The 22,118-nt window shown below is 43.9% G+C and overlaps 2 protein-coding genes across 11 annotated transcripts in view; one reads left to right on the top strand and one right to left on the bottom strand.

The window, feature by feature from the left end:
- Positions 1 to 1,225: 1,225 nt before the first annotated feature.
- Positions 1,226 to 21,673, top strand: LETM2 (leucine zipper and EF-hand containing transmembrane protein 2). The gene is given in 14 exon segments (XM_061177370.1): positions 1,226 to 1,272; positions 2,825 to 3,277; positions 3,888 to 4,032; positions 8,310 to 8,447; positions 8,863 to 9,072; positions 10,458 to 10,509; positions 10,512 to 10,576; positions 13,335 to 13,374; positions 13,377 to 13,441; positions 15,700 to 15,783; positions 16,106 to 16,192; positions 19,699 to 19,802; positions 20,684 to 20,882; positions 21,449 to 21,673. Coding segments are annotated over 14 exon segments (1,914 nt in total).
- The window catches only part of FGFR1 (fibroblast growth factor receptor 1), a 46,904-nt gene continuing 45,755 nt past the window's right edge, over positions 20,970 to 22,118 (bottom strand). For all 10 annotated transcript variants that reach the window (XM_061177265.1, XM_061177266.1, XM_061177261.1 and 7 more), the window contains one exon: positions 20,970 to 22,015. In XM_061177265.1, the coding sequence (XP_061033248.1) occupies positions 21,839 to 22,015 (177 nt within the window). In that variant the 3' untranslated portion in view covers positions 20,970 to 21,838. The remainder of the gene's footprint in view (positions 22,016 to 22,118) is intronic.

Raw genomic sequence — 22,118 nt, 5'->3', positions numbered from 1 at the left:
GGTCACGGACGGGCACTCCTGGGAAGCGGTTGCCCACAGCCCAGGCGGCGAGTGCCCGTGGCCCGAGAGCAGATTAACTGCCCGATCGGGTCTGGCCTTCCTCCAGCAGGGGACCACCCGCCCTTGGTCTGGATGCAGATGTTCCGAAGTATCATTGGAATTCTTGCTCAAAATGTCAGGTCTGTGGTTGAGGTTTCCGTACCGGAGGGATTGCTACTCCTTTCCCAGCTTCAGGAAAGCAGAGTTGACACTGCGAGATACTAAGGCTCTTGCTGCCGTTGGCTGAAAAGCGCCGTAGGATGCAGAAAAATTTTGGTAAAGCTTATTTAAAGGTTTAAAGCTCAGTTTCGGCTCTTTGGAGAATCACTAGCATAGGAAACCCGTTTACCTCCACTTGAATTATTAGTAGGTGCCATGCATATTTTCATTGCTGAGTGAGTACTTTCAATCTTTAAATGTTGGCAGCAGCTTTTCCAAGTATGGAAAAAAGCTAATTGAAAACAAATCCAGAATATTTACTGTCTACCTGTAATTTTAGGCTACAAATAAGTTTGTCTTGATTTCTTAAATACTTGGCAACCGTTCAAGTAAATTACTCAGTACTGTTGACCAGAAATCAAAATGTCTTTGAAGACCATATCACCATCATGAACATCATCGTATTCGAGATCATTTCTATTTGTTGGGATCTCAAATAACCATTCTCAAATCCAGGGCTAAGAAAATATTTTCATGATTGTTGGAAATACACTTGAAGGAAATTTTACACCTTGAATAGAATATGCAAATTTTCTACCCTTGCAATAGTTAAAAACACTTAAATCCTGGTATCTGTATAATTGATTTTTTTTTTCCTTTGGCTGCATTGGGTCTTCCTTGCTGCCCGGTGGCTTTCTATAGTTGCCGCGAGCCGGGGCTACTCTTTGTTGCAGTGTGCGGGCTTCTCATTGCGGTGGCTTCTCTTGTTGCAGAGCATGGGCTCTAGGCGCGCAGGCTTCAGTAGTTGTGGCACGCAGGCTCAGTAGTTGTGGTGCACGGGCTTAGTTGTTCCGCAGCATGTGGGATCTTCCCAGACCAGGGCTCGAACCCGTGTCCCCTGCATTGGCAGGCGGATTCTTAACCACTGCACCATCAGGGAAGTCCTGATGTGTCTTTAAAGTACTGAATTGTTTACTTACTCCTTCTGTCTAGGTCCCTATGTTGACTTGTTGAGACAAACACAAATATGGCCTTCTCTAGTTATAAAACAGTCTTAGCTATTGCCCGAGCAAAGTAAGCCTTGGAATTCCACCCCCCAATATTTATATAAACTTTATTCTTCTAGTTGGAAAAGATACATGTAAAAGGATAGGCTTAGTACACAATTAAAGCTTTGTTGGTTTTAATTGTGTTGGTTTTTAGGAAGCTAACATTTTAATGTATTTAAACTTACCCCAGATTTTCTATATGCTTTAGAACTCAGGCTGAGTAATTTTGTAGAAGTGTGGGAACAGGTAAGATACAAGATGTAATGGCTTTAGAGTGACACCTCTGTAATGAGGCCCTTAGATGTAAAGGAGTAAAACCGCTGGTAAACAAGCCAATCCTAGGGCATATACCTGCCCCAGTAAGGTCTGTTATCACTTATTTGTTCCAAAGAATATTCACTGAGAACTTACTGTGTGCCAGATATGTTGTACGTTTTCCCTTTTGGCCATTCAAAAAGTGCTATACTTGGCATGCTTCAAAAATAGTCTGAAAGAATGGAAAAAGCCATCTCTTTGCCAAAAGAAGTCTCTTTGCCAGAAGTTGTCTTTGCCTAGATGGGTTGTATTTTTACTTTCAAACAATCTGATGTGTCAGTTTAGCTGAAGTTTGTGAGTTGTCACAAAACTAGAATGTAGAGATCCCTGGCTGGGGAGGCCAATTCCTTTTTTTTTTTGAATTTTATTTATTTTTTTATACAGCAGGTTCTTATTAGTTATCTATTTTATACATATTAGTGTATATATGTCAATCCCAATCTCCCAATTCATCCCACCACCACCCGGCCCCCGCCACTTTCCCCCCTTGGTATCCATACGTTTGTTCCCTACATCTGTGTCTCTATTTCTGCCCCGCAAACCGGTTAATCTGTATGGGGAGCCCAATTCTAACTCTTATTCCTAACATTCTTTAGGAATCTTAGGTGAAGGGCATTTCAGTAGTAAGTCCCTCTCATTTGAAGGAGTCCCTGGGCACTGCATAGACAAAGCAGTATTGTGTGATTGGTTTATCCCCACAGGGACCATGAAATATCTCATTCAAACAATATTCCTATCATCAGTAGAGTAGCTAAAGACACAAGTGTTCCACCTGTTTTATGATAATAGAGACAAAACTTTCAAACATAACCCGGGGTAAAATAATGTTTGCTTTTTAAATCAATAGTCACAGAGTTTCTAACTTGTAATACGGCAATTATTCTTAGGAATTAACTTATTAATATTTCTCTTAGAGTATATCATTCACCCATAAAGCATACTATCCTTCAACTGGGCTAAACAGTTATGTTTCATTCATTCACGAACATTTTCTACTTTTAAAATGCAAGCTTAGGGACTTCCCTGGTGGTCCAGTGGTTAAGACTCGGTGCTCCAATGCAGGGGGCCTGGGTTCGATCCCTGGTCGGGGAACTAGATCCCACATGCCGCAACTAAGACCCGGCGCAGCCAAATAAATAAATATTTAAAATGCAAACTTAAAAACGATTGTTCTATTTTTACCAGATAAAATATCTGTTTCTTTAATTTCTTGTCTTGTGATAGTATGTGCTCAACTCAGAGGATGTCGCTCTTTATTCCAGATTCCCTAGCCATTGTGTCCATCCCACCAGCTCGTCTTACTCCCCATCATTTGCATTTCTTCACTTACCAGATTCCCATTGAAATAAAACATATATGAAGAACTATGGCAGCAAGAAGTACTCCTATCCTACTCAGACAGGCAATAAAGGACTTCACTTAAGGACTAGAGTAATACAAAAGCTGCACACATCTGCTTGCTGGCTGCAGGAGGTCCCGGGTAAACCCCAGCTGGAGCAAACCGCAAAGAAGCCACAGGTGCCAAGCCCTCAGCCAACAGAAGAAACTGGAGTGAAGATTAAGGAAGAAAAGCGATCTTATAGGCAAATAATTATGGATGAACTTAAATATTATCACAATGGATTCTGTTTGCTTTGGATTGACACCAAAGTTGCTGCCAGAATGGTTTGGAGGCTGTTGCACGGACAGGTGCTGACCAGACGAGAGAGATGAAGGATAGGGCAAGAGTCATATTTGCGAAAGAAAATGGAAAGTTAAAATGAACTATTTGGAACCAACTTTTAAGTTCCACTTCAAGTTCATCTTAAAAATCCCAGAGTAGGAATAGTAACTCACGGTGAGAACCAGAATTTCTTACTTGTCTGCAACTGACTTGCTGTACAACTTTAGGCAGGGTCCTTAAAATTTGTGTATATTTGTCCATGGAATGGTTATAATTGTGTTTTCTAATTTCTCCAAGGAGTTGAGAGGCTTCAAGTTTGATCTGTGCATCTGGAGTAGAAACTGCTGTTAATATATTAAGTATACGCATTTGAAAAAGCAATTTTAACAGATACCATGTTATTAAAGTACAGACCCCTAACTTAGATGAAAGCTCAGAGACACCAATAACATGTTTTGATTGTCATAGATTTCACTGAAGATACCCCATAAATATTACTTCAGAGCTATGGTACAGAGGAAAATCCGGCCTTTCCATTTTATAAACAGCTGCAGAAAATCTGTCTTGAGTTTTTTAACACTTTAAGAACCAAGGCAGTCTTTTGTTTTTGTTTTTGGCGTGTCCTAAAATAATGACTATTTGCATATGCATTTGATTCTTTAGCTGTTGAGAATGTGTGCTGATTTATTCCGCCTGCTTCCATTTATGGTGTTCATCATTGTCTCCTTCATGGAATTCTTATTGCCAGCGTTTCTGAAACTCTTCCCAGAGATGTTGCCATCAACTTTTGAAAGTGAATCCAAAAAGGTATGTAGGATTTTAAACTTTTAAAAAAATTAATAGATTTTGTTTTTTAGAGCAGTTTTCAGGTTTACAGAAAAATTGAGCAGAAAGTACAGAGGGTCCCCAGATACCTCCCTCCCCCCTATAATTTCCCCCATTATTAGCATCTTGCATTCGTGTGGTACACTTGGTACAATCGAAGGACCAATATCTATACATCAGTATTAATTAAATCTCATACTTTACATTAGGGTCCACTCTTTGTGTTGTATAGTTCGATGGGTTTTGAAAAAAAAGGTAATGTCATGTATCTGCTATCACAGTATCATACAGAATAGTTTCCCTGCCCTAAAAATCCCCTGTGCTCCACCTTTTGGTCCCTCTTCCCTCTCCCCCTAACCCGGGGCAATCACTGATCTTTTTACTCTCTCTATAGTTCTGCTTTTTCCAAAATGTCATGTAGTTGGAATCATACAGTGTGTAACTTTCTCAGACTGCCTTCTTTCACTTAGAAGATGCATTTAAGGTTCCTCCATGTCTTTTCCTGGCTCATTTCTTTCTAACACTGCATAATATTCCATCATACGGATGTACCACCATTTATCCATTCATCTATTTGAAAGACATCTTAGTTGCTTCCAGTTTTTGGCAATTATCAATAAAGCTGTTGTAAATACTCATGTGCAGGTTTTTTTTTTTAATAGATTTATTTATTTTATTTATTTACTTTTGGCTGTGTTGGGTCTTCGTTGCTGCACGCCGGCTTTCTCTAGTTGTGGCGAGTGGGGGCTACTCTTCGTTGCGGTGCGCGGGCTTCTCATTGCAGTGGCTTCTCTTGTTGCGGAGCCCGGGCTCTAGGCACGCAGTCTTCGGTAGTTGCGGCACGTGGGCTCAGTAGTTGTGGCTTGCGGGCTCTAGAGTGCAGGCTCAGTAGTTGTGGCGCACGGGCTTCGTTGCTCCGCGGCATGTGGGATCTTCCCGGGCCAGGGCTCAAACCCATGTCCCCTGCATTGGCAGGTGGATTCTTAACCACTGCGCCACCAGGGAAGTCCCATGTGCAGGTTTTTGTGTGGACACAGGCTTTCAATTCATCTGGGTAAATACCTAGGAGAGCAATTGTTGGATTGTATGGTAAGGCTATGTTTAGTTTCAAGAGAAATATACAAGCTGTCTTCTAAAGTAGCTGTACCGTTTTGCATTCCCACCAGCAAGCAGTGAAAGTTCCTGTGGCTTCATCAGCATTTAGTGCTGTCGGTGCTTTGACTATTAGCTATTCTAATTGGTGTGTAGTGGTATCTCATTGTTATTTTAATTTGCAATTCTCTAATAACACATGACATTGAGCATCTTTTCACATGCTTATTTGCCATCTGTGTATCTTCTTTGGGGAGGTGTCTGTTCAAATCTTTTGCCCACTTTTTAATTGGGGTGTTTTCTTTTTGTTGAGTTTTAAGGGTTCTTAGTATATTTTGGGTACAAGTTCTTTATCAGATATGTGTTTTGCACATATTTTCTCCCAGTCATAACTGTGTCTTTTTCAGAGCAAATCTTTTAAATTTTAATGAAGTACAACTTATCAATTTTTTTCTTTCTTGGATCATGCTTTTGGTGTTGTATCTAAAAACTCACTGCCAAACCCAAGGTCACCTATATTTTCTCCTGTGTTTTCTTCTAGGAGTTTTATTGTTTTGAGTTTTACATTTTGAGTTAATTTTGGTGACAGGTGTAACATGAGTGTCAAGATTTTTTTTTTTTTTGGCCTGTGGATATCCAGTTTTTCTAGCATCATTTGCTGAAAAAAACTATCCCTTCTCCACTCAATTTTAACTTTTTACCATTAAAAAATAAAGAAAACAAAAATCACCTGTTACTGCAGTGACTAGTTGAACAGTAGGCATGATTTATTCAGCCAAACAGACCATTTAGTGCTTGTGAGTAGTCCCTGGGAAGAGGGTGTCCTCCTTTGATGGTCACTGTGAAGGTGAAGGGCTGGACAACCGAGGCAGCCCCTGCATCCTCTCCATCTGTGCCACTCTCCCAGACAGATGGATGAAGGCGTGGACACAACACTAGCAGAGGACAAAGAGGGCAACTTTTAAAGCAGACCAGGAAATGCTTCATGGAAGAGGTGACCGTGGACCTGAGACTTTAAGAGTAGTAGAATTTTACCACACTGTTTGAAAGGCACTCTGGATAGAAGGAATAGCACTTAAGATGGCTTAACAGTGTAAAAGAGTATGCCAATCAGAGACCACTGACTGATTCTTTGTGGTTGGAGCAGGGAGTACAAGGGGATGGATGGGAGAAAATGAGACAAATGTGATGTGTTGGGGTCAGGTTGGAAAGCATCTACCACCCTAAGGAATTTAGACTTTGACAGTGGTGAGTAATGGAAGGTGTATGTAAGCAGGGGGTGAGAAAAACAGTAATCTCTATTTTAGATCAATCTAAATAATCTAATCAACAATGATTAGAGCTGTATTTTAGAAAAACAAGTTGCTGGCAGGAAGGATTAAAGAGGGCAGAGCCAAGTGAGGAAAATCAGCCGGAATGTTATTGCAGCAGCACAAGAGAGAGATGAAAAAGCTGGAATTATGAAAGTTGCATCAGGAGTAAAAACTTGAAGATAGATTTGAGGGACTTCCCTGGTGGTCTAGTGGGTAAGACTCCACGCTCCCAATGCAGGGGGCCTGGGTTCTATCCCTGGTCAGGGAACTAGGTCCCACATGCATGCTGCAACGAAGATCCCGAGTGCCGCAATGAAGACCAGGCGCAGCCAAAGTAAATAAATAAATAAATAAAATATAATAATAATAATAATAAATAAAATAAAATTTCTTAAAAAAAAAGAAGATAGATTTGAGACAGATTTAAGGGGTAGAATCAAACTGCAATATTTAACTGCCTGGCAGTGGTTTAGTTTACTTACATTTAAAGTAAACAGGATCTAGAATTAATACCATAGGGTTCCAAGGAAGGCATTAGTGAATGCAGGAAGATGGGGGGAATGAGGAAGTGATTTATCTAAATATCCCTCTCTCCTCAGCACTACTCATTCCCCAGACATACATATATACACATCATGGCCACAGTTTTAGAAAATACTGTCTTCTTTGCTTTGTTCCATGAACAGAGGGGGAGCACACGAGAGTGAGCGTGAGTGTGCTAGCTTTCTACTCACACCAGGTCACAGGATCATGCGCTTCTCTTTCATGGTACTTATCTGGTATGCTTTTACATTAATTTCTGGAATTACTGGATTATCATTAGTCAATAATGGTTGTCTCTCCCATTAGACTAGAAGTTCCATGAGGGAAGGAATTCTTATTTGTTTTTGCTCATTTTATCCCAGCACCTAGCACACAGTGGATGCTCAATTAATAAATGGATGGATGGATACAGATGAATGAAATGGATGGCTAAATGGGTTTTAATGATGGTATTGCCATTGTGTAATTTTGGGGGGCTGATTCTTTTAAGATCTTTCTAAAAAAATCAGTGATTGCTGTGATTGGCTGGTCATTAGAATCTCTTGGGCAACTTAAGGGGGAAATGTATATATATATATATATATATATACATAATATATATGTGTGTGTGTGTGTGTATATATACTATACACACACACACACACACACACACATATATATTCCTGTTCCTCTCTACCCACCCTGATCATGGCTATTTTGAAAATACTACCACACTGCATCTGTGATAATGAATGAGGATTTAGAAATACTGGTCAACATAGTGTCTTAAGAGTATACATTTAATTCTCTTTTATATAGTGCTTTGTTCATATCTGTTATAGCACTTAACTCACTGTCATATAATTGATTCTTTCTGTTTTCTTCTTAACCTGTAAGCTACTTTAGCTTAGAGTTAATTTCCTAGTTTTCTTTAGTCTGTGGCCCAAGCAAAATTTGGGGCCACTCACTCTAGGGGTTGACTTGACCAACGGCCTAGATGGCTTGCACCAGGTTAAGTGACAGTGTGTATCTATTCTAAATAGTGACAAAGGCTTCCATTGAGGGGACATTTTGGATCTATCAAATATTTATGATCATTGTATCAATGAAAAATAAAAGGTAAGATTAAGGAGACAGGCTGCAAATCAGGGCTACTTTTTAATTTGCTCTGGTTATCACAAAGCGCCTTCAGTTAGGTCTGAAAATAATATTCATACGTGAAATAGGGATGACCGACAACAAAGCCACAGTTATTTTTCTCTCATCTTTATCTACCAAGTTGTAATCACGAAGAATTAACTTTGATTAACTTTTTCCTCTTCTATTTTGAAGGAAGAAAAACAGAAAAAGAAAATGGCTGCAAAGTTGGAACCAGCAAAATTCCTTCAAGAAACGATTGCAGACATGGCAAGGAGGAACGGGGCGCAGCTGGGGGATGCCTCCACCCAGTTCTCAGCCTACATCAAACAGGTGTCCGTCTTTTATATAAAACCAGACAACATATCATCATGGAGCTTCCAACTTGTTTATAATCTCTGAATTTGCAAATATCTAAGTTACAGAGATACAACATTGCAAACATTTATGGGAGTTTGCAGAAAAACCTATCTCAAAGCCATCAATGTGTTGAAGATGTTGATAACTTCTTGGAAAGAACAGTAGAATGAGACTCAAACTTCTGAACTGCTCCTAATTTTTCAGTTGATTTAGGCTGACTTCCCACAGATTTTTTTTTTTTAACTCCTCTTTGTAACACAGGGCCCACATCCACTTCCAGACAGAAGACACAATCCATAAATGCTTTGGCGTCTTTCAAATAGTCTACAGGGAAGATTCAGTTAAGTAGGAAGCACATTTTAATCAGCCCCTTCGTCCCACTACCTAGGTCCAGACAGGCCACAAGCCCAGCACAAAGGAGATAGTGCTGGAAAAGAGCTTTTCCAAACTCTTTGAGGATGAGCTGACCCTGGAGCACCTCGATCGATCTCAGCTGGTGGCCCTTTGCAAACTGCTGGAACTGCAGTCCTTTGGAACCAACAATCTGCTCCGCTTCCAGCTCCTGATGAAGCTGAAGTCTATAAAGGCAGATGATGAAGTAAGAGCTGAACTACAGCTGTAGGGAACTAGCCAGGCCTTGGGGACTGTCTTAGGGTGGCTTTGTGACAAAGTGCAGTGTCTTCTGTTAGGTCTGCTCAGGGGCTGGTTCTGGCAGAATGAGTGGTTTAAACCAGGGTCCGTAACCCCCGGGCCACGGACCAATACCGGCCTGTGGCCTGTTAGGAACCGGGCCGCACAGTAGGAGGTGAGCGGTGGGTGAGAGAGCAAAGCTTCATCTGCTGCACCCCCCATCGCTCTCATTATCATCTAAGTCATCCCCTCCTCACCCGGCCACCCCCGCCTCCGTGGACAAGTTGTCTTCCACGAAACCGGTCCCTGGTGCCAAAGAGGTTGGGGACCACTGATTTAAACAACCACTGACAACCTGAACCTTGATTACTCACTTCAGGAGTTGTCTGTCATATTCTTTAGAAGGCCCTTGTAAGCAGTTAGTAGTTCGGATGTCTTAGCTGGGACTAACCTAAAGCAGTGAGGGTCTGCTGGGAAGGCACAGCAACCCAGTAGATCCCAGAGAACAGTAGATTCCACTGCCAAGGACAGTGCTCGACCCCCTGTACCTCCCCTCTGCTTCTCCCCACGGAGCTGGGTGAGCCGGCCTGGTAAGAAGGGGTGGCAAAGGATAATGCAGGGAGGGAAGGCAGGACTTCGACATCTTCTGGAAGAAAAGGGCACCATTTGCCCTATAACTACTAATTAGAGTCCTTAAAAAGTGGGAAGAATGTTTCTTGAATCTGAATCAGCTGCTTTAAAAGCATTCTGCCTGAGGGAGCAGGATTCCCAGAACTGAGAAGGCAGGATCCCATCGGCCCCATTTACATGTTTAGTGGTTGCTTTTAGAACTTTGGAAAAAACAATACTGGTCCCAGAAGTACCACAGTTTGGGGTCATACCAAGCAGAAACTGTGTTAAGTTGTTTACTGAGGGAGTTTTGCAGACCAGGGAGTTGGGGCCATTCCTGGGGTAGGGGAGGACCACCACAGGGACGTGCAACAAATGGTACATTGAAAGCTTTTCAAGTGGAATATTTTTCTATGAGTCTTAAAGCTGCCGCGAAAGGGAAGTGGAGTAGAGCTGTCACAACCAGGCGAAAGGCAACGCAAGAGGGGAAAGAATTACCTTGGGGACAGGCAGTTGAGGAGTTCTGTCAACTTCTCTGATATTATTAATACCTGTTGGCGGGGTTCCCTTCATGTCAACCGCTGCACCTCGAGGTCACCTTGCTTTATTAAGTGCCTGGCCTTTGCAGCAGTCAGCGCGGGGGACAAAGTGGGAAAGCGGCAGATTCTGCGTTTCCCTCGATTTGTTGGAATTAGGTAAAATTGGAACCAAAGGATCCAATACCGTTCCTTACATTTGTTTCAGGTAATTGCCAAGGAAGGGGTGAGTGCTCTGAGTGTGTCAGAGCTGCAAGCGGCCGGAGGTCCCGGGGGATGCGCTCACTGGGTCTCACTGCGGAGCAGCTGAAGCAGCAGCTCACAGAGGCAAAAGTAGCAGCTTTACTGGACCCTCTTCCCCGGAACTCTCTCCCCTGCCATCTGCAGACCTTGTTTTGTGATTTCTGCTTTGCCATCTTACCTAATTTGCCTTGTTTAGTTGAGCCATTGGCGGCTGAAGAAGCTGGATTAATTTATTTTTTAAATTAATTAATTAATTTATTTTTGACTGCGTTGGGTCTTTGTTGCAGTGCATGGGCTTCTCATTGCGGTGGCTTCTCTTGTTGCGGAGCACGGGCTCTAGGCGCGCGGGCTTCAGTAGTTGTGGCAGGCAGGCTCAGTAGTTGTGGCTCACAGGCTCTAGAGCACAGGCTCAGCAGTTGTGGCGCACGGGCTTAGTTGCTCCGCGGCATGTGGGATCTTCCCGGACCAGGGCTCGAACCCGTGTCCCCTGCATTGGCAGGCGGGTTCTTAACCACTGCGTCACCAGGGAAGCCCTGGATTTATTTTTGACAGAGACGCGGTAGGTACTCTATTAAAGAGTTCTCTGTTGCTGCTAACCAACCACCACAAATGTAGGGGCTCAAAGCAGCACCCATTATAGGCTCACGGTTCCGCAGGTCAGAAGTGCAGGCTGTTTTCCTTTCCGGAGGCTGTGTGGGAGACTCCACTTCCAAGCTCATTCAGTTTGTTGGCTGAATTTAGTTCCCTGCAGCTGTGGAGTGAGGTCCCTGTTTCCTCACTGGCTCCCAACCCCAGGCTACTCTCAGCCCCGGAGGCCCCTCCACCTGCGTGAACTTCTCACATGACGTCTAGCAGCAGATTTAAGGTCTCACGTGATTAGGTAAGACCTACCTGGATAATCTTCCTATTTGAAGGTCAACTGACTTGGGACTTGAATTATATCTGCAAAATCCCTTCATGGCAGCACCTAGATTAGCGTTTAATTGAATAACTGGGAGAAGGTGTGGGTACACGAGGGACTGGAAATCTTGGGACCACCTTCGAATTGTACCTCCTCTGGGTATTGTAAGGGCCTGGGCAAAAGCTCTGATAGAAGGCCTGTCATCCGTGTGAATCCATCTGGAGCCACCTTGCCGGTGGCTCAGCTGGGGTTGCTTTCCCAGTGTGTGCCCCAAACCAGGGTCAAGTGTTAGCTTTGTAACAGATTTCCCCTCAAATAACAGATTTTAACTGAGTGTCAATGCTTTACAACACAGGAATAACTCCTATTACAATCCTCATTCCTGTAACTGTATAAAGTGCTATGGAGTGTACACAAATTATCTGGGAATAGGCGCCACTGTTGTGACTTTGAACCCCGTCAGGTAGCTATTTCCTCTTCCATGTCGGACCTGCTCCGGTTGGAAGGTGAGCATGTTGTCAAGAGGTACTTAAACATCATTTATTTCCTGAACATAGAGTATTAAGTGACTTCATACTGTCAAATTGGTTTCTTGAAAGGATGTATCATTTTACAATACACTTCAAGGGGGTGAGAATACTAATCCAACCATACAATATTCAGCACTCTGTATTGTTATTCCAAAAATCCTATGCTAGGATACGGCTGACATTTCACAGAAAGGAAAAGCTAAAAATGGTAAACCTAGGAAACATCTTAACTTCATAAAAAGATAAATTAAAACTGTGCAATTTGGGAATTCCCTGGTGGTCCAGTGGTTAGGACTCCACACTTTCACTGCTGAGGGCCAGGGTTTAATCCCTAGTCGGGGAACTAAGATCCCACAAGCCGCACGGTGCAGCCAAAAACAAACAAACAAACATACAAAAAACTATGAGATTCCACATTCACCTGTTACGTTGGGAAAGGTCAGAGTCTGGTGACACACCGTGTTGGAGAGGATGTGAGGAGAGAGGCACTCATGCATTGCTGGTAAAATCCTCCATGGAGGTTTGGCAATAGCTTTCAAATTTTAAAAATGCATTTACTTTGCCCTAGAAATTTCACTTCTAGGAATTTATCCTATATTCTTGCACATGTGCAAAATGATAATATCTACAAGGTTATCCATTGTAGCACCATTTATGATAGCAAAGATGGAAAACCGTAGAATAATCAAATTATGGCATTTCTGTACAATGGATTCCTTTACAGACGTTTAAAAAGGTGGCAGCTCTACATCATCTGGTATGAATCAATTTCCAAGATATTTCAGAAAGCAAAGGACAAAACAGTGTGTATATGTCACCCTTGGTGTAAAGATAAACATATAAATATCTATTTTATATGCACAGAATATCGCTGGAATATTGTATCAGGAACTGGTATCAGTGGTTGCTTCCAGGGAGGGAAATAGGGTAGCTAGAGAATAGGGTAGAAAGCAGGCTTATTTTTATTGATTAGATTTTATTTACCTTTTGAATTTTGTCTCTTGTGCATGTATTATGTCTATATACACATACATATACATATATACATTTAAAGTTTGGCCATTTGGTACTTGAAAACTTACGTCTCATTCTAATGTTAATTTCTTTGGTTATGAATGAGGCTGATGTATTCTTTAACATTATCTACTTCATACTGAAGAGAAGATACTTAGCTACTTTGATCCACAACTGGTTTGAGAGTTTAACTGAACCTCCCTCTCAGACTCTGAGAGTGAGGGGCTGCAGGGCCCAAGCACTGGTGCAGAAGCCAGGAGACGTGTCCCTGTCCTTGTTCTGTCCTTAGTACTCAGCGTGCGCCTGGGGGGCTGTAAAACCAGGGAAGAGTTGATGACCATGGGTCCAGCTCTCACGTCCTGTGATTGTCATGTTTCATCCTCCCCCCATTCTCCAGTGGCAGGACCTCCACCTGAAGAATGTCCCTCCTTCTCTTTTGCTTCCCGAACCTTCTACCTGATAGACGTGAAGCCAAAGCCAATTGAGATACCACTCAGTGGGGAGGTAAGTCCTGGGTCGGTGGGGAATCCGGACCCCATGACTGGGGCCTCTCCGCAAACCTCCATTTCCCCTTACAGTCAGAGTAGGCATTTCTTTTGGCATATCTTGGAATTTGGCCCAAGTGGCTTTAAAAATCTTTTTAAAATTCCTTTAAAAAATGAAAATCACTCAAACCACCTCTAGCTATGTAGCTGTTACTATCTTTAGGAGTCTTATTTGATTTAGGAGTCTTATTAGGAGTCCGGTTTATTCTTTCTCCTTAAGTATCTAGTCTTTTTAGGGTTTTTTTTTTTTTCCCACCATTCTTTCTCCCTTGAGACTGAATGGTTCCTGTTCTTTCATGTCTATTTCATTTGTCCAGATTCCTATTAATTGTTTTAAGGGTTTTTTTTGATGTGGACCATTTTGAAAGTCTTTATTGAATTTGTTACAATATTGTTTCTGTTTTATGTTTTGTTTTTTTGGCTGTGAGGCGTGTGGGATCTCAGCTCCCTGACCAGGGATTGAACCCGCAGCCCCCTTCACTGGAAGGGGGAGTCTTAACCACTGGACCACCAGGGAAGTCCCCAGATTTCTATTACTTTTTAAGCAGTGAATGGCCAATCTAGAATATAAACAATTTTTTTGTCTTCCTTCAACTCTTTTCCTTAATCATTTTTTTATTGCCTTTAACTCAGCAGTCTTTTTTTCTCCTGGTGTTTTACTGAAGAACCCAGGACTGGCCCAATCACTAGAGCATCTTGCTCTGGGTCCATCAGAAAGGGCCTCTCGCTTCCCTACTTTGTGACTTCATGTCTGACTCAGAACATGCATCAATGATAGAAGATGCTGCACATGTGACTGAGAAGATAGAGCTAAGTACTTTGGAGTGAGGACCAATCATTTAAAATCTTAGTTATGCTATTGACTCTTCGGGCAAGCCAACAAAAATGATACAACGTCTAGCATGAAAAATGTACTTCAGTAGTTTTGGACCTGATTCATAAATGTGACTTCTGAAAGGGAAGTGAGATGAGGGTCATGGAAGACGTAGGGCCTAATCATATTTCAGTATGCTTTGGATGTGCTCAAGTGATACTTGAAGAATAAAACTAACACGTAAGGATCCTAATCTTCAATAAAGCTTGTGGAGGACAGCCAAAAAAATAAAAAATAAATAATAATAATGTACTTCAGGAAACACCATCTTACTTTCCCTTTCCATATTTCCAGAGACTAATCTGGATTTGGGCTTTGTCCAGAAGGATTCTAGGGAGACTAGGAGCAATTCTGGAACATAAACCATGTTCTAATAGGCTGCTGGGTTCTTACATTTTCTCTGAGACAGACCAGCTATTTGTCATTTTTAGACTGCCCTTCAGTAGCAAAGAAATTTTGGAGTAGCAAAATGTCTTAGAGCTAAATTTGAGTTTCAGAATTATTCTAGAGGAGCATAAACTCTTGATCCACATGTTGCTTTCTGGAATGGTTAATAAAGACCTAAGAATTAAGGACAAGCTCCTAGGCATTTTATTGTTGTTGTTTTTTTAAATCCATGCTTTTAAACTTCTATTCTCCATATATACAAAATGAAAACAAGTAGCATACTAGGTTCAGTAGAGAATTGAGAGACATCAAACTGAATATACTATAGTTTTGGATATACATAGCCCTTTTCCCTCCAAAGTACCTTAAGAAATTACTTACTTCCAAAGAGCAGTGATATATTTACTTTTCAAATCTAATGTAATTGTTGAAGACAGATTAGCTAGCTCTTCTAAAATACCACTCCCTCCCTCCATTTTCCTGGTGTTGCAGGGGCATCTATTAGGCAGCACCTACCATTTGAATAAGTCAGACAAGTTTATCACTTATTATTAGACACCAAAAATGATAAAGATGTCACTTTTGACTAAGTTATATCAATACTATTAGAAACTGATGGGTAAATGAGAAATGGCAACTTTTGTGTGTTTTTTTTTTTTGTTTGAGAGTGAGAACAGGATCAGAATTGGCAAATCAGCAGCTTGTTAATAACAGAGGATTTTAAGTATCAGAATCTAATTAGAGTGCAACTTTTGTATCTAGGGTGCTCAAAACTCAAAAGATAAATAATACTAAGTTGCTATTTCAGGGACATGTACTTCATATGTTACTCATAAAGGAAGTCAGGGATTTAGTGGAAAGCAAATTGTGCTGGAAAGTACTGACTACCGTAGAAGTGCTTCTGAGTTTCAGGAAGAACAGAAGGCTTAGCTTATATAAAACATTTCTCTCCCTAGGCTCCCAAGATGGATATTCCCATGGGATCACCCACTTCCTTTGAATGTAAAGAGAACACAACACTTCAAGTGAAGGGAACTAAGGTTATTAGACAATTACTTTTCATTTGCTTTAAGTGAAAATAACAAGAAGTTAATTTCTCTTATTTTTCACTGCCTGAATGAAACTGAATTTCAGTACAGTGGTGTTCTTTAATACGGATTTTTTTTTGGTACTGCTTGATCTGTTTCTAAGAAAGTTCAACATCTGGCTACATGTATTTAGGTTCCAGATTTTGCCTGTTGAGTCCAGTGCCAGATGTGAAGTAGCTGTTTCAAGCTCCTGGTTGTCATGGCAGGGTGACTGTAGATCCAATATACCTTTTGCTGTAAGTCAGTAACCCAACTCTCAGCTCTGATGTTTAAGGATGAAGAACTGATACAGCTGCCGCCAGCTACATCATCAAAGCCTATTTCATTACCTAAAGGATCCACCACTGCTGCTAAAGAAGCTGTAAGTTTCTAAAAAAAGAAAACCCTTTCCCTCTAGTTACTTTTAAGGGCAGTGAGAATCTAGAATTATAACTGTTGCAAAACACCGCACCCTGTCTCCCTGTCTTCCAAACAGGAAGCTGTAGGCTGAACTTTAGTCATCTTTATAACCACTGTATTTTTTTAAAACTCCATGACCCAAAAGTGAAAGAAAAAAGAAAAAAATCAACAAACGCAATCGTGGATCAGACCTAAACATGTTAAGTCTAGAAGCTAATTACAATATAGGCAGATTCTTATTTTCTGTTGCGCCAGATGGAAATAGTTCCCATATGTTGTGTATTTCGCACAGGCTTCAGATGTCAGGAAATACTAGCAGGAAAGCAATTTAAATCTTAGGAGAAGTGCATGTAAATAAGAAATTACTTATCTATCCACTTTTCCCATTTGGGGGCGAGAGCAGAAAGCCTGCCGCAGTAAACAGTAGGGGTCACGGGAGAGTTGAGCTGTGGAGTGGCTCTGCTGACTCCTGAGGACCAAAGAGAGAACCAATGAACTCCCAGATGTTTAGGCCTTGTTTGCATGTCATCTTTTTCACCGTGACCAGTCCCTAAAATCCTTATGTTTTGTACCCCGACACTCCAGGCAGAATCACAAGATAACCCAGAGCAGCAAGGCTAGTTTGAATGGAGCATGACTCATGGAGGATGGAGCACCCTCTCTCTGGCTTCCTGCCCTCAGCAATGGCATCCGTAAAGGACATCCCAGCCAAGACTACCTATGTCTGGTTTCAGATGTAAGATCAGACATTTAGTCCTTGGGGCAGTCTTTTGAGGCCTTGTAACCATTCAGATGATGTCAGCAGCAAGATCAAGTTCAGACCATTTGGAAAACTATAATTGCAAAGTCCATTTCCCCTGTAGCATTAGGTCATCCCACTGGACCTTGTGTAAGGCCCACCCGCCATGTTGTTTTCGAACAGCTTCGTGCCCTTTAAGGGAGGAAATTTTTTGCATAATGGAATCAGCTTGGTGCCTTAGATACCTCTTGTCTCCTCTGGCTTGGTAACCCGGGTAAGAACTTGGGAACCTCCGAAGCCAGTGATGGTTGAGAGTGCCTGACCAACTTTTTCAGACTGACCCATCAGTAGGAACAGTGCCCTGGAAACAAAGTACCTTCTGAGACAGAATGGATATAACTCCCCAGTTAGGTCTTCCTGGATATAAAGAAGAAAAGGCTTCTTGGAGAAGCAAATGGGGAGTTCAACAGACTGGCAATCAGAAAGACTTGGCTGCTTCTTGGCTGTTCTGAGACAGCCCCTCTCAGGCCTGCAGAGGCTGCAGGGATCTGGGAGGCTGCCACTCTTCCAGCACATATGGCTTCCATTAGCCTCCATTTGCTAGGAAACATAATTAAGGGTTTAAGACTTAACCATTTGTTTGTGCTGGGTGTGTGTTTTTCTGGTCTGTTTGTCTTTCACAAACAAGACTATCTGTTAGTCACAGGGGTTGTTAGAGTCTGATATAATCCCTACGCTACCCAGTAACAAGTATTATGTTCAGATATTTACGTTGGTTGTCTTCAGTGTTGTCCATACTGAAAAAACTTAACATAATAAATAGATCGCCCTGCAGCTGACCACCAGCCTTCTTCCCTTGGGGAGTGCTTAGAAGGGGAGAGGTATTTCAGCTGTGGGTGATGAAATTGGATTCCTTTACTTGCTGTGAAACTGAAAGCAGTTAGATGGGAGTCAATGGAACCAAGGAAAACTCAAATCTCCCCACCTGGGATCATCTAAATGAGGAATGTCATCAGCATTTCGCAGCAAGGAAATGCACTTTAGAACGCTTCCTAAACCTTCTCTCCGCCTCACTATGTCCTGCCGAGGCACACTTGACTATGACGAATCCCGACCGTGTGGCCTTCCTGGGATCTCAGCATTGGCCTCGCAAGGTGATTCACAATAAGTTTTCCCATTTTTCAAGTGATGGTTGTTTAGTTAGTTCACATTTCAAGTGTTACACGTGAGAAAGGGATGAGCTAGTGCACTTGCTCCACCCTGTTTCAGCTGGATGCCTCACGGGTGCTGTTGGGCTGCTCTACACCCCTTCCTGGCTTTCCCCATGAGCAGAGTGGGACTGGTTAGCTCAAGAGGCCCCTGGTCACTTTGGACCTCAGTTGGACTTCACCCATTTTTGCTTCATAAATTGGCATCTAAGACACTTGATACACCTCTCCTCCCCTTCTTCTGATAGTCCTCAGAGAGGTCAAGGTTGTTGCTTTGTTTCATCACTGAGAGCACTTGGCTGGTGGGTCCCATGATTGTTAGATGCAGCCCCCTGCTGAAACTGAGCTAGCGGTGTTCTGGTAAATGATTAACACCCAGCTCTGGCAGGGGCCGTGGTTGCAGGGGGAGCCCTGATTTGTAGCCTTCGCAGATTCCGGTGATGTAAGTACTCCCACAAGGCTGATTTTCAAGCTACCAACAGGAGGTCACCGAACAACGCAGAGTTGGGAAGAGATGTACACGATCAGCTCAAGACACCATAATTAACAGACCCTAGGCCTCCTGGAGGAACGAGAGACACTTAAACCTCTAATTGGTGCATGCAGCAACTGTATCAGTTCCATGCACCAACACAGACATCTGGGAGGCAGTACCGTGTAAATGGCCGTAAATACTGTTAAGTGCCAACCTAGAGAGAACTTGCCCCAACGGAGTGTTTCTGAACACCAGGGTTCCTGCCGATCTGGCTCTCAGCAGCTGAGGGAATGGAAGCCTGTCTCCTTCCCCCACTCTCTACTCTTCCCCACAGATGCAGATACCGCGGCTGTACCGGCTGCTAATAATCTGAGTATAACTTTAGGCATTTTCTAAAGCCCAACCCCAGTGGTGATGTCAGACTTGGCCCTTGTCTCACACACCGAGAATTCTGCTCCAAAAGAAAGGTGTTGGTGGCATCTGACATGTGTGGACCTGCACTGTGCCACGTCTAATCCTGTATTTCGATCATTACAGGTCACACTGGTGATATCGAATAAATGCTCTATAACATTAAAACCTAGACTAAAGATTTCCCGGTCACCACCAGTGCACAGCTGTAGGTAAAGTCAGACTAACGGAACATGAAAGCCGATTGGCACGTTAATCTTTGATTCTGGCTTGCTGGCTCCCCCCACTGGCGGCTGATCAACACAGCGACTCCATTGTCATTGAGACAGATTCTTTCCAGCTGAGGTTCGATCTTACTTACCTGAGATCAATATGGTACATTAGCGGTGCCTGGGATGGGTGCTCCCCAGCCTGTGGCAATTAGAAAGTGCGGGAAGGCAGTATCGATGGATGCTGTGGTGATCCCAGGCCCTAATCTTTTAACCCTCAGGAAACCAGACACTCAGTGCCTTGACAGCACGACATCTTCATTAGATAAGCTGGATTCCTTTCCTCAGGAGACCCAATCTGGTCATCTAAGTAAAATGGCCATTTCATTTTCTCTCAGGTCAATTTCACTATCTTTTATTTGATAGTCAGCTCAGTCTCTCGGGAAATCCACGGGGGATTTCAGTAGTAACAGCGAGGACATCACTGTTACAACAACAGTGCATTCTATCTCCCAGCACCTCTCCCGAAGGTACAGAAAGCCCTTTGTAAAAGATCGTTCATCCATCCACACAGCCGTGGGCAGAAATCGTCACTGGTTTACAAGGAAAGGTCCCACTAGAAGGTGTCAGGCAAATGGTTTTAAGTGCTAAAATTCATTTCCTGGCTCTGCCAACATATGCCTTCTTTAAACATAAACACAAATCACGATGTGTTGACAGTTGCATATTCATTCACAGAGGAGACCCAGGAGAAGAGAGAACTTTACAACAGTGGCCAGCACTGCAGCTCCCAAGAAATAGCTCAGAAAGGAAACTTCAGGAGCAAGCCCATTCTCCTGACAGGAATGAAAGCGTGCTGGACTTCCTTTTGCACTCAGAAGGAATCCAGCAAAGAGCAAGATTTGGGGGTAGAAGCCGAGTACCAGCAGGCTGAGCACGGAGGTGCCAAGGAGCCAGGACCTACTTGGTGAGGGCAGTACTAACCAGCAGGTGGTGGAGGAAGAAAATTTCCAAGCAGCCAAAGCACAAACATTCAGACAATGTTCTCCCTTTCCTGAGGGCTGGGGTGGAGTTTGTATAGGAAGAACCATAGGAAGCCAAGATGTGCGATCGTCCCAACACACGCAGTCTGATCACACGAATTCAGGAAGCGGGGAGTGGACAGGGGGGAGGGGGGAATCACGGACACAGAATAGCCTGGGAGACAAGAAACATGAAGCAAGGGGCCTGAAGGTAAAGCTCGTCTTAGGGGACAAGTCCTCCCTCACACAGAAGCACGGGCAAAACCACACCCACACAGAGGGGCAGCCACGCATCTGGATCTGAGTGCCTGCAGGCCCTCGTCGAATCATGCTTAGCCTACTTGCTGGCTCTTCTGAGGTCGGCCCCCAGCTCCCTGTCTGACCCTCAGACCCCCACCTGGCCTCACCCTCTCCCCCGAGGAAACGGTCCGTGGTGGAAAGGGCCGCAGGGCCTGGCCCCAGGCCCAGCTTCTCTGCTCCCTGCCCATCACGCAGCCGTCTTTTCCCTGCCTTTCCAAAAGCATCGCAGAGCTAGGAGGCTTGTCCGGAGGCCTCAGTGCAGGACCTGAGGGGAAGAGCCGGCTGGGAGTGGGGACCACAGACAGCCCCAGAGCCCGTCAGCCTTGCTCCTCTGCAGCTGACGTTCTCTCCCGTGTCACACAGCCCGTATAAAAATGAAGCAGCAGCAATTTTTATTGAGGGACCTAAACTGAAAATAGGTTTAGAACATAATTTAAAAAAATAAAACAGCAAAAGTAGCAAAAAATATATGACCTTTTTAAAAACATTTTCCTTTTTTTTTTCTTTTTTGTTTTTAACATAGAGCAACTGATGCCTCCCAGCCACCAGGAGCATCTTACCCAATGGGTAAATCTCTGGTAACGACCCTTTTAAAAAGACATGTAAATATATACTCAGATTTATACACTTTGTGTTTTCTTCATAGCTATGTACAAAGCCCCTGCTTTGGGGCTGGGCCCCAGGGCCACGACACTGCTCCCAGCCTTGGCGTCCCCATCCTCTGGTACCAGGTATTTGGTCAGCAAAGCAAATTAGTATCGGAATTAATAAGCCACTGGCACCATCCATCTGGAGCAGAGGTCGCCTTCCACGGAGGCCCGAGTGCTGACCACCCCCCCTCACTCCTGCTGTAGCCCGAGGACCAGGCACCTGCCGCGGGAACACAGGCTGCGTGGAGCAGACAAAACCAACACAGAGAAGCTCGGCCGGCTCTGCCTCGCGTGCTCGTCCCCCCACTGCCTGACCCTGCAGGCAGGGCCAGGCGGCTGGGAGGGGTCTCGGTCCAACATGTGGGACGGAACCAAGTGGCCATCAGCAAGTCCCCGCCTCCCTGCTCCTCTGTCTCAGAGGCAGGCTGAGAGGAGGAGGAGGAGGAGGAGGAGAGGGGAGCTCGGGGGCGACGGCCTCAGGGAGACAGCTGGCTCCTGCCAGCAGGAAGGGCAGGAAGGAGGTGGTGAGTCCAGCGGGAGTGGGGCCGGGGCCGTAGCTGAGGATGGAGTCCGGGGAGGGGTGCGGGGTGCTAGTCAGCGCCGTTTGAGTCCGCCATTGGCCAGCTGGGCCGGGTGTCGGGGCAGACAGGGCTCCTCGGGCAAGGGCTCGTGAGAGAAGACGGAATCCTCCCCAGAGGAGCAGGTAGAGCTGCGGGTGTCGGGGAAGCTGGGGGAGTACTGGTCCAGGGGCATTGATAGGTCCAGGTACTCCTGTGGGAGGGGACAGAAGGACGCTGGACCCGCACTCTCCCCCCGGCAGCGGCAGGAGGAATTGAGAGAGAACCCGGCCGGCGGGGCCTGAAGGTCCGGGAAG

Source organism: Eubalaena glacialis, chromosome 20 (assembly GCF_028564815.1).
Source record: "Eubalaena glacialis isolate mEubGla1 chromosome 20, mEubGla1.1.hap2.+ XY, whole genome shotgun sequence".
Classification (NCBI taxonomy): Eukaryota; Metazoa; Chordata; class Mammalia; order Artiodactyla; family Balaenidae; genus Eubalaena; species Eubalaena glacialis.
The sequence above is the reverse complement of the archived record's forward strand: the minus strand, read 5'-3'. Positions and strand labels throughout refer to the sequence as shown.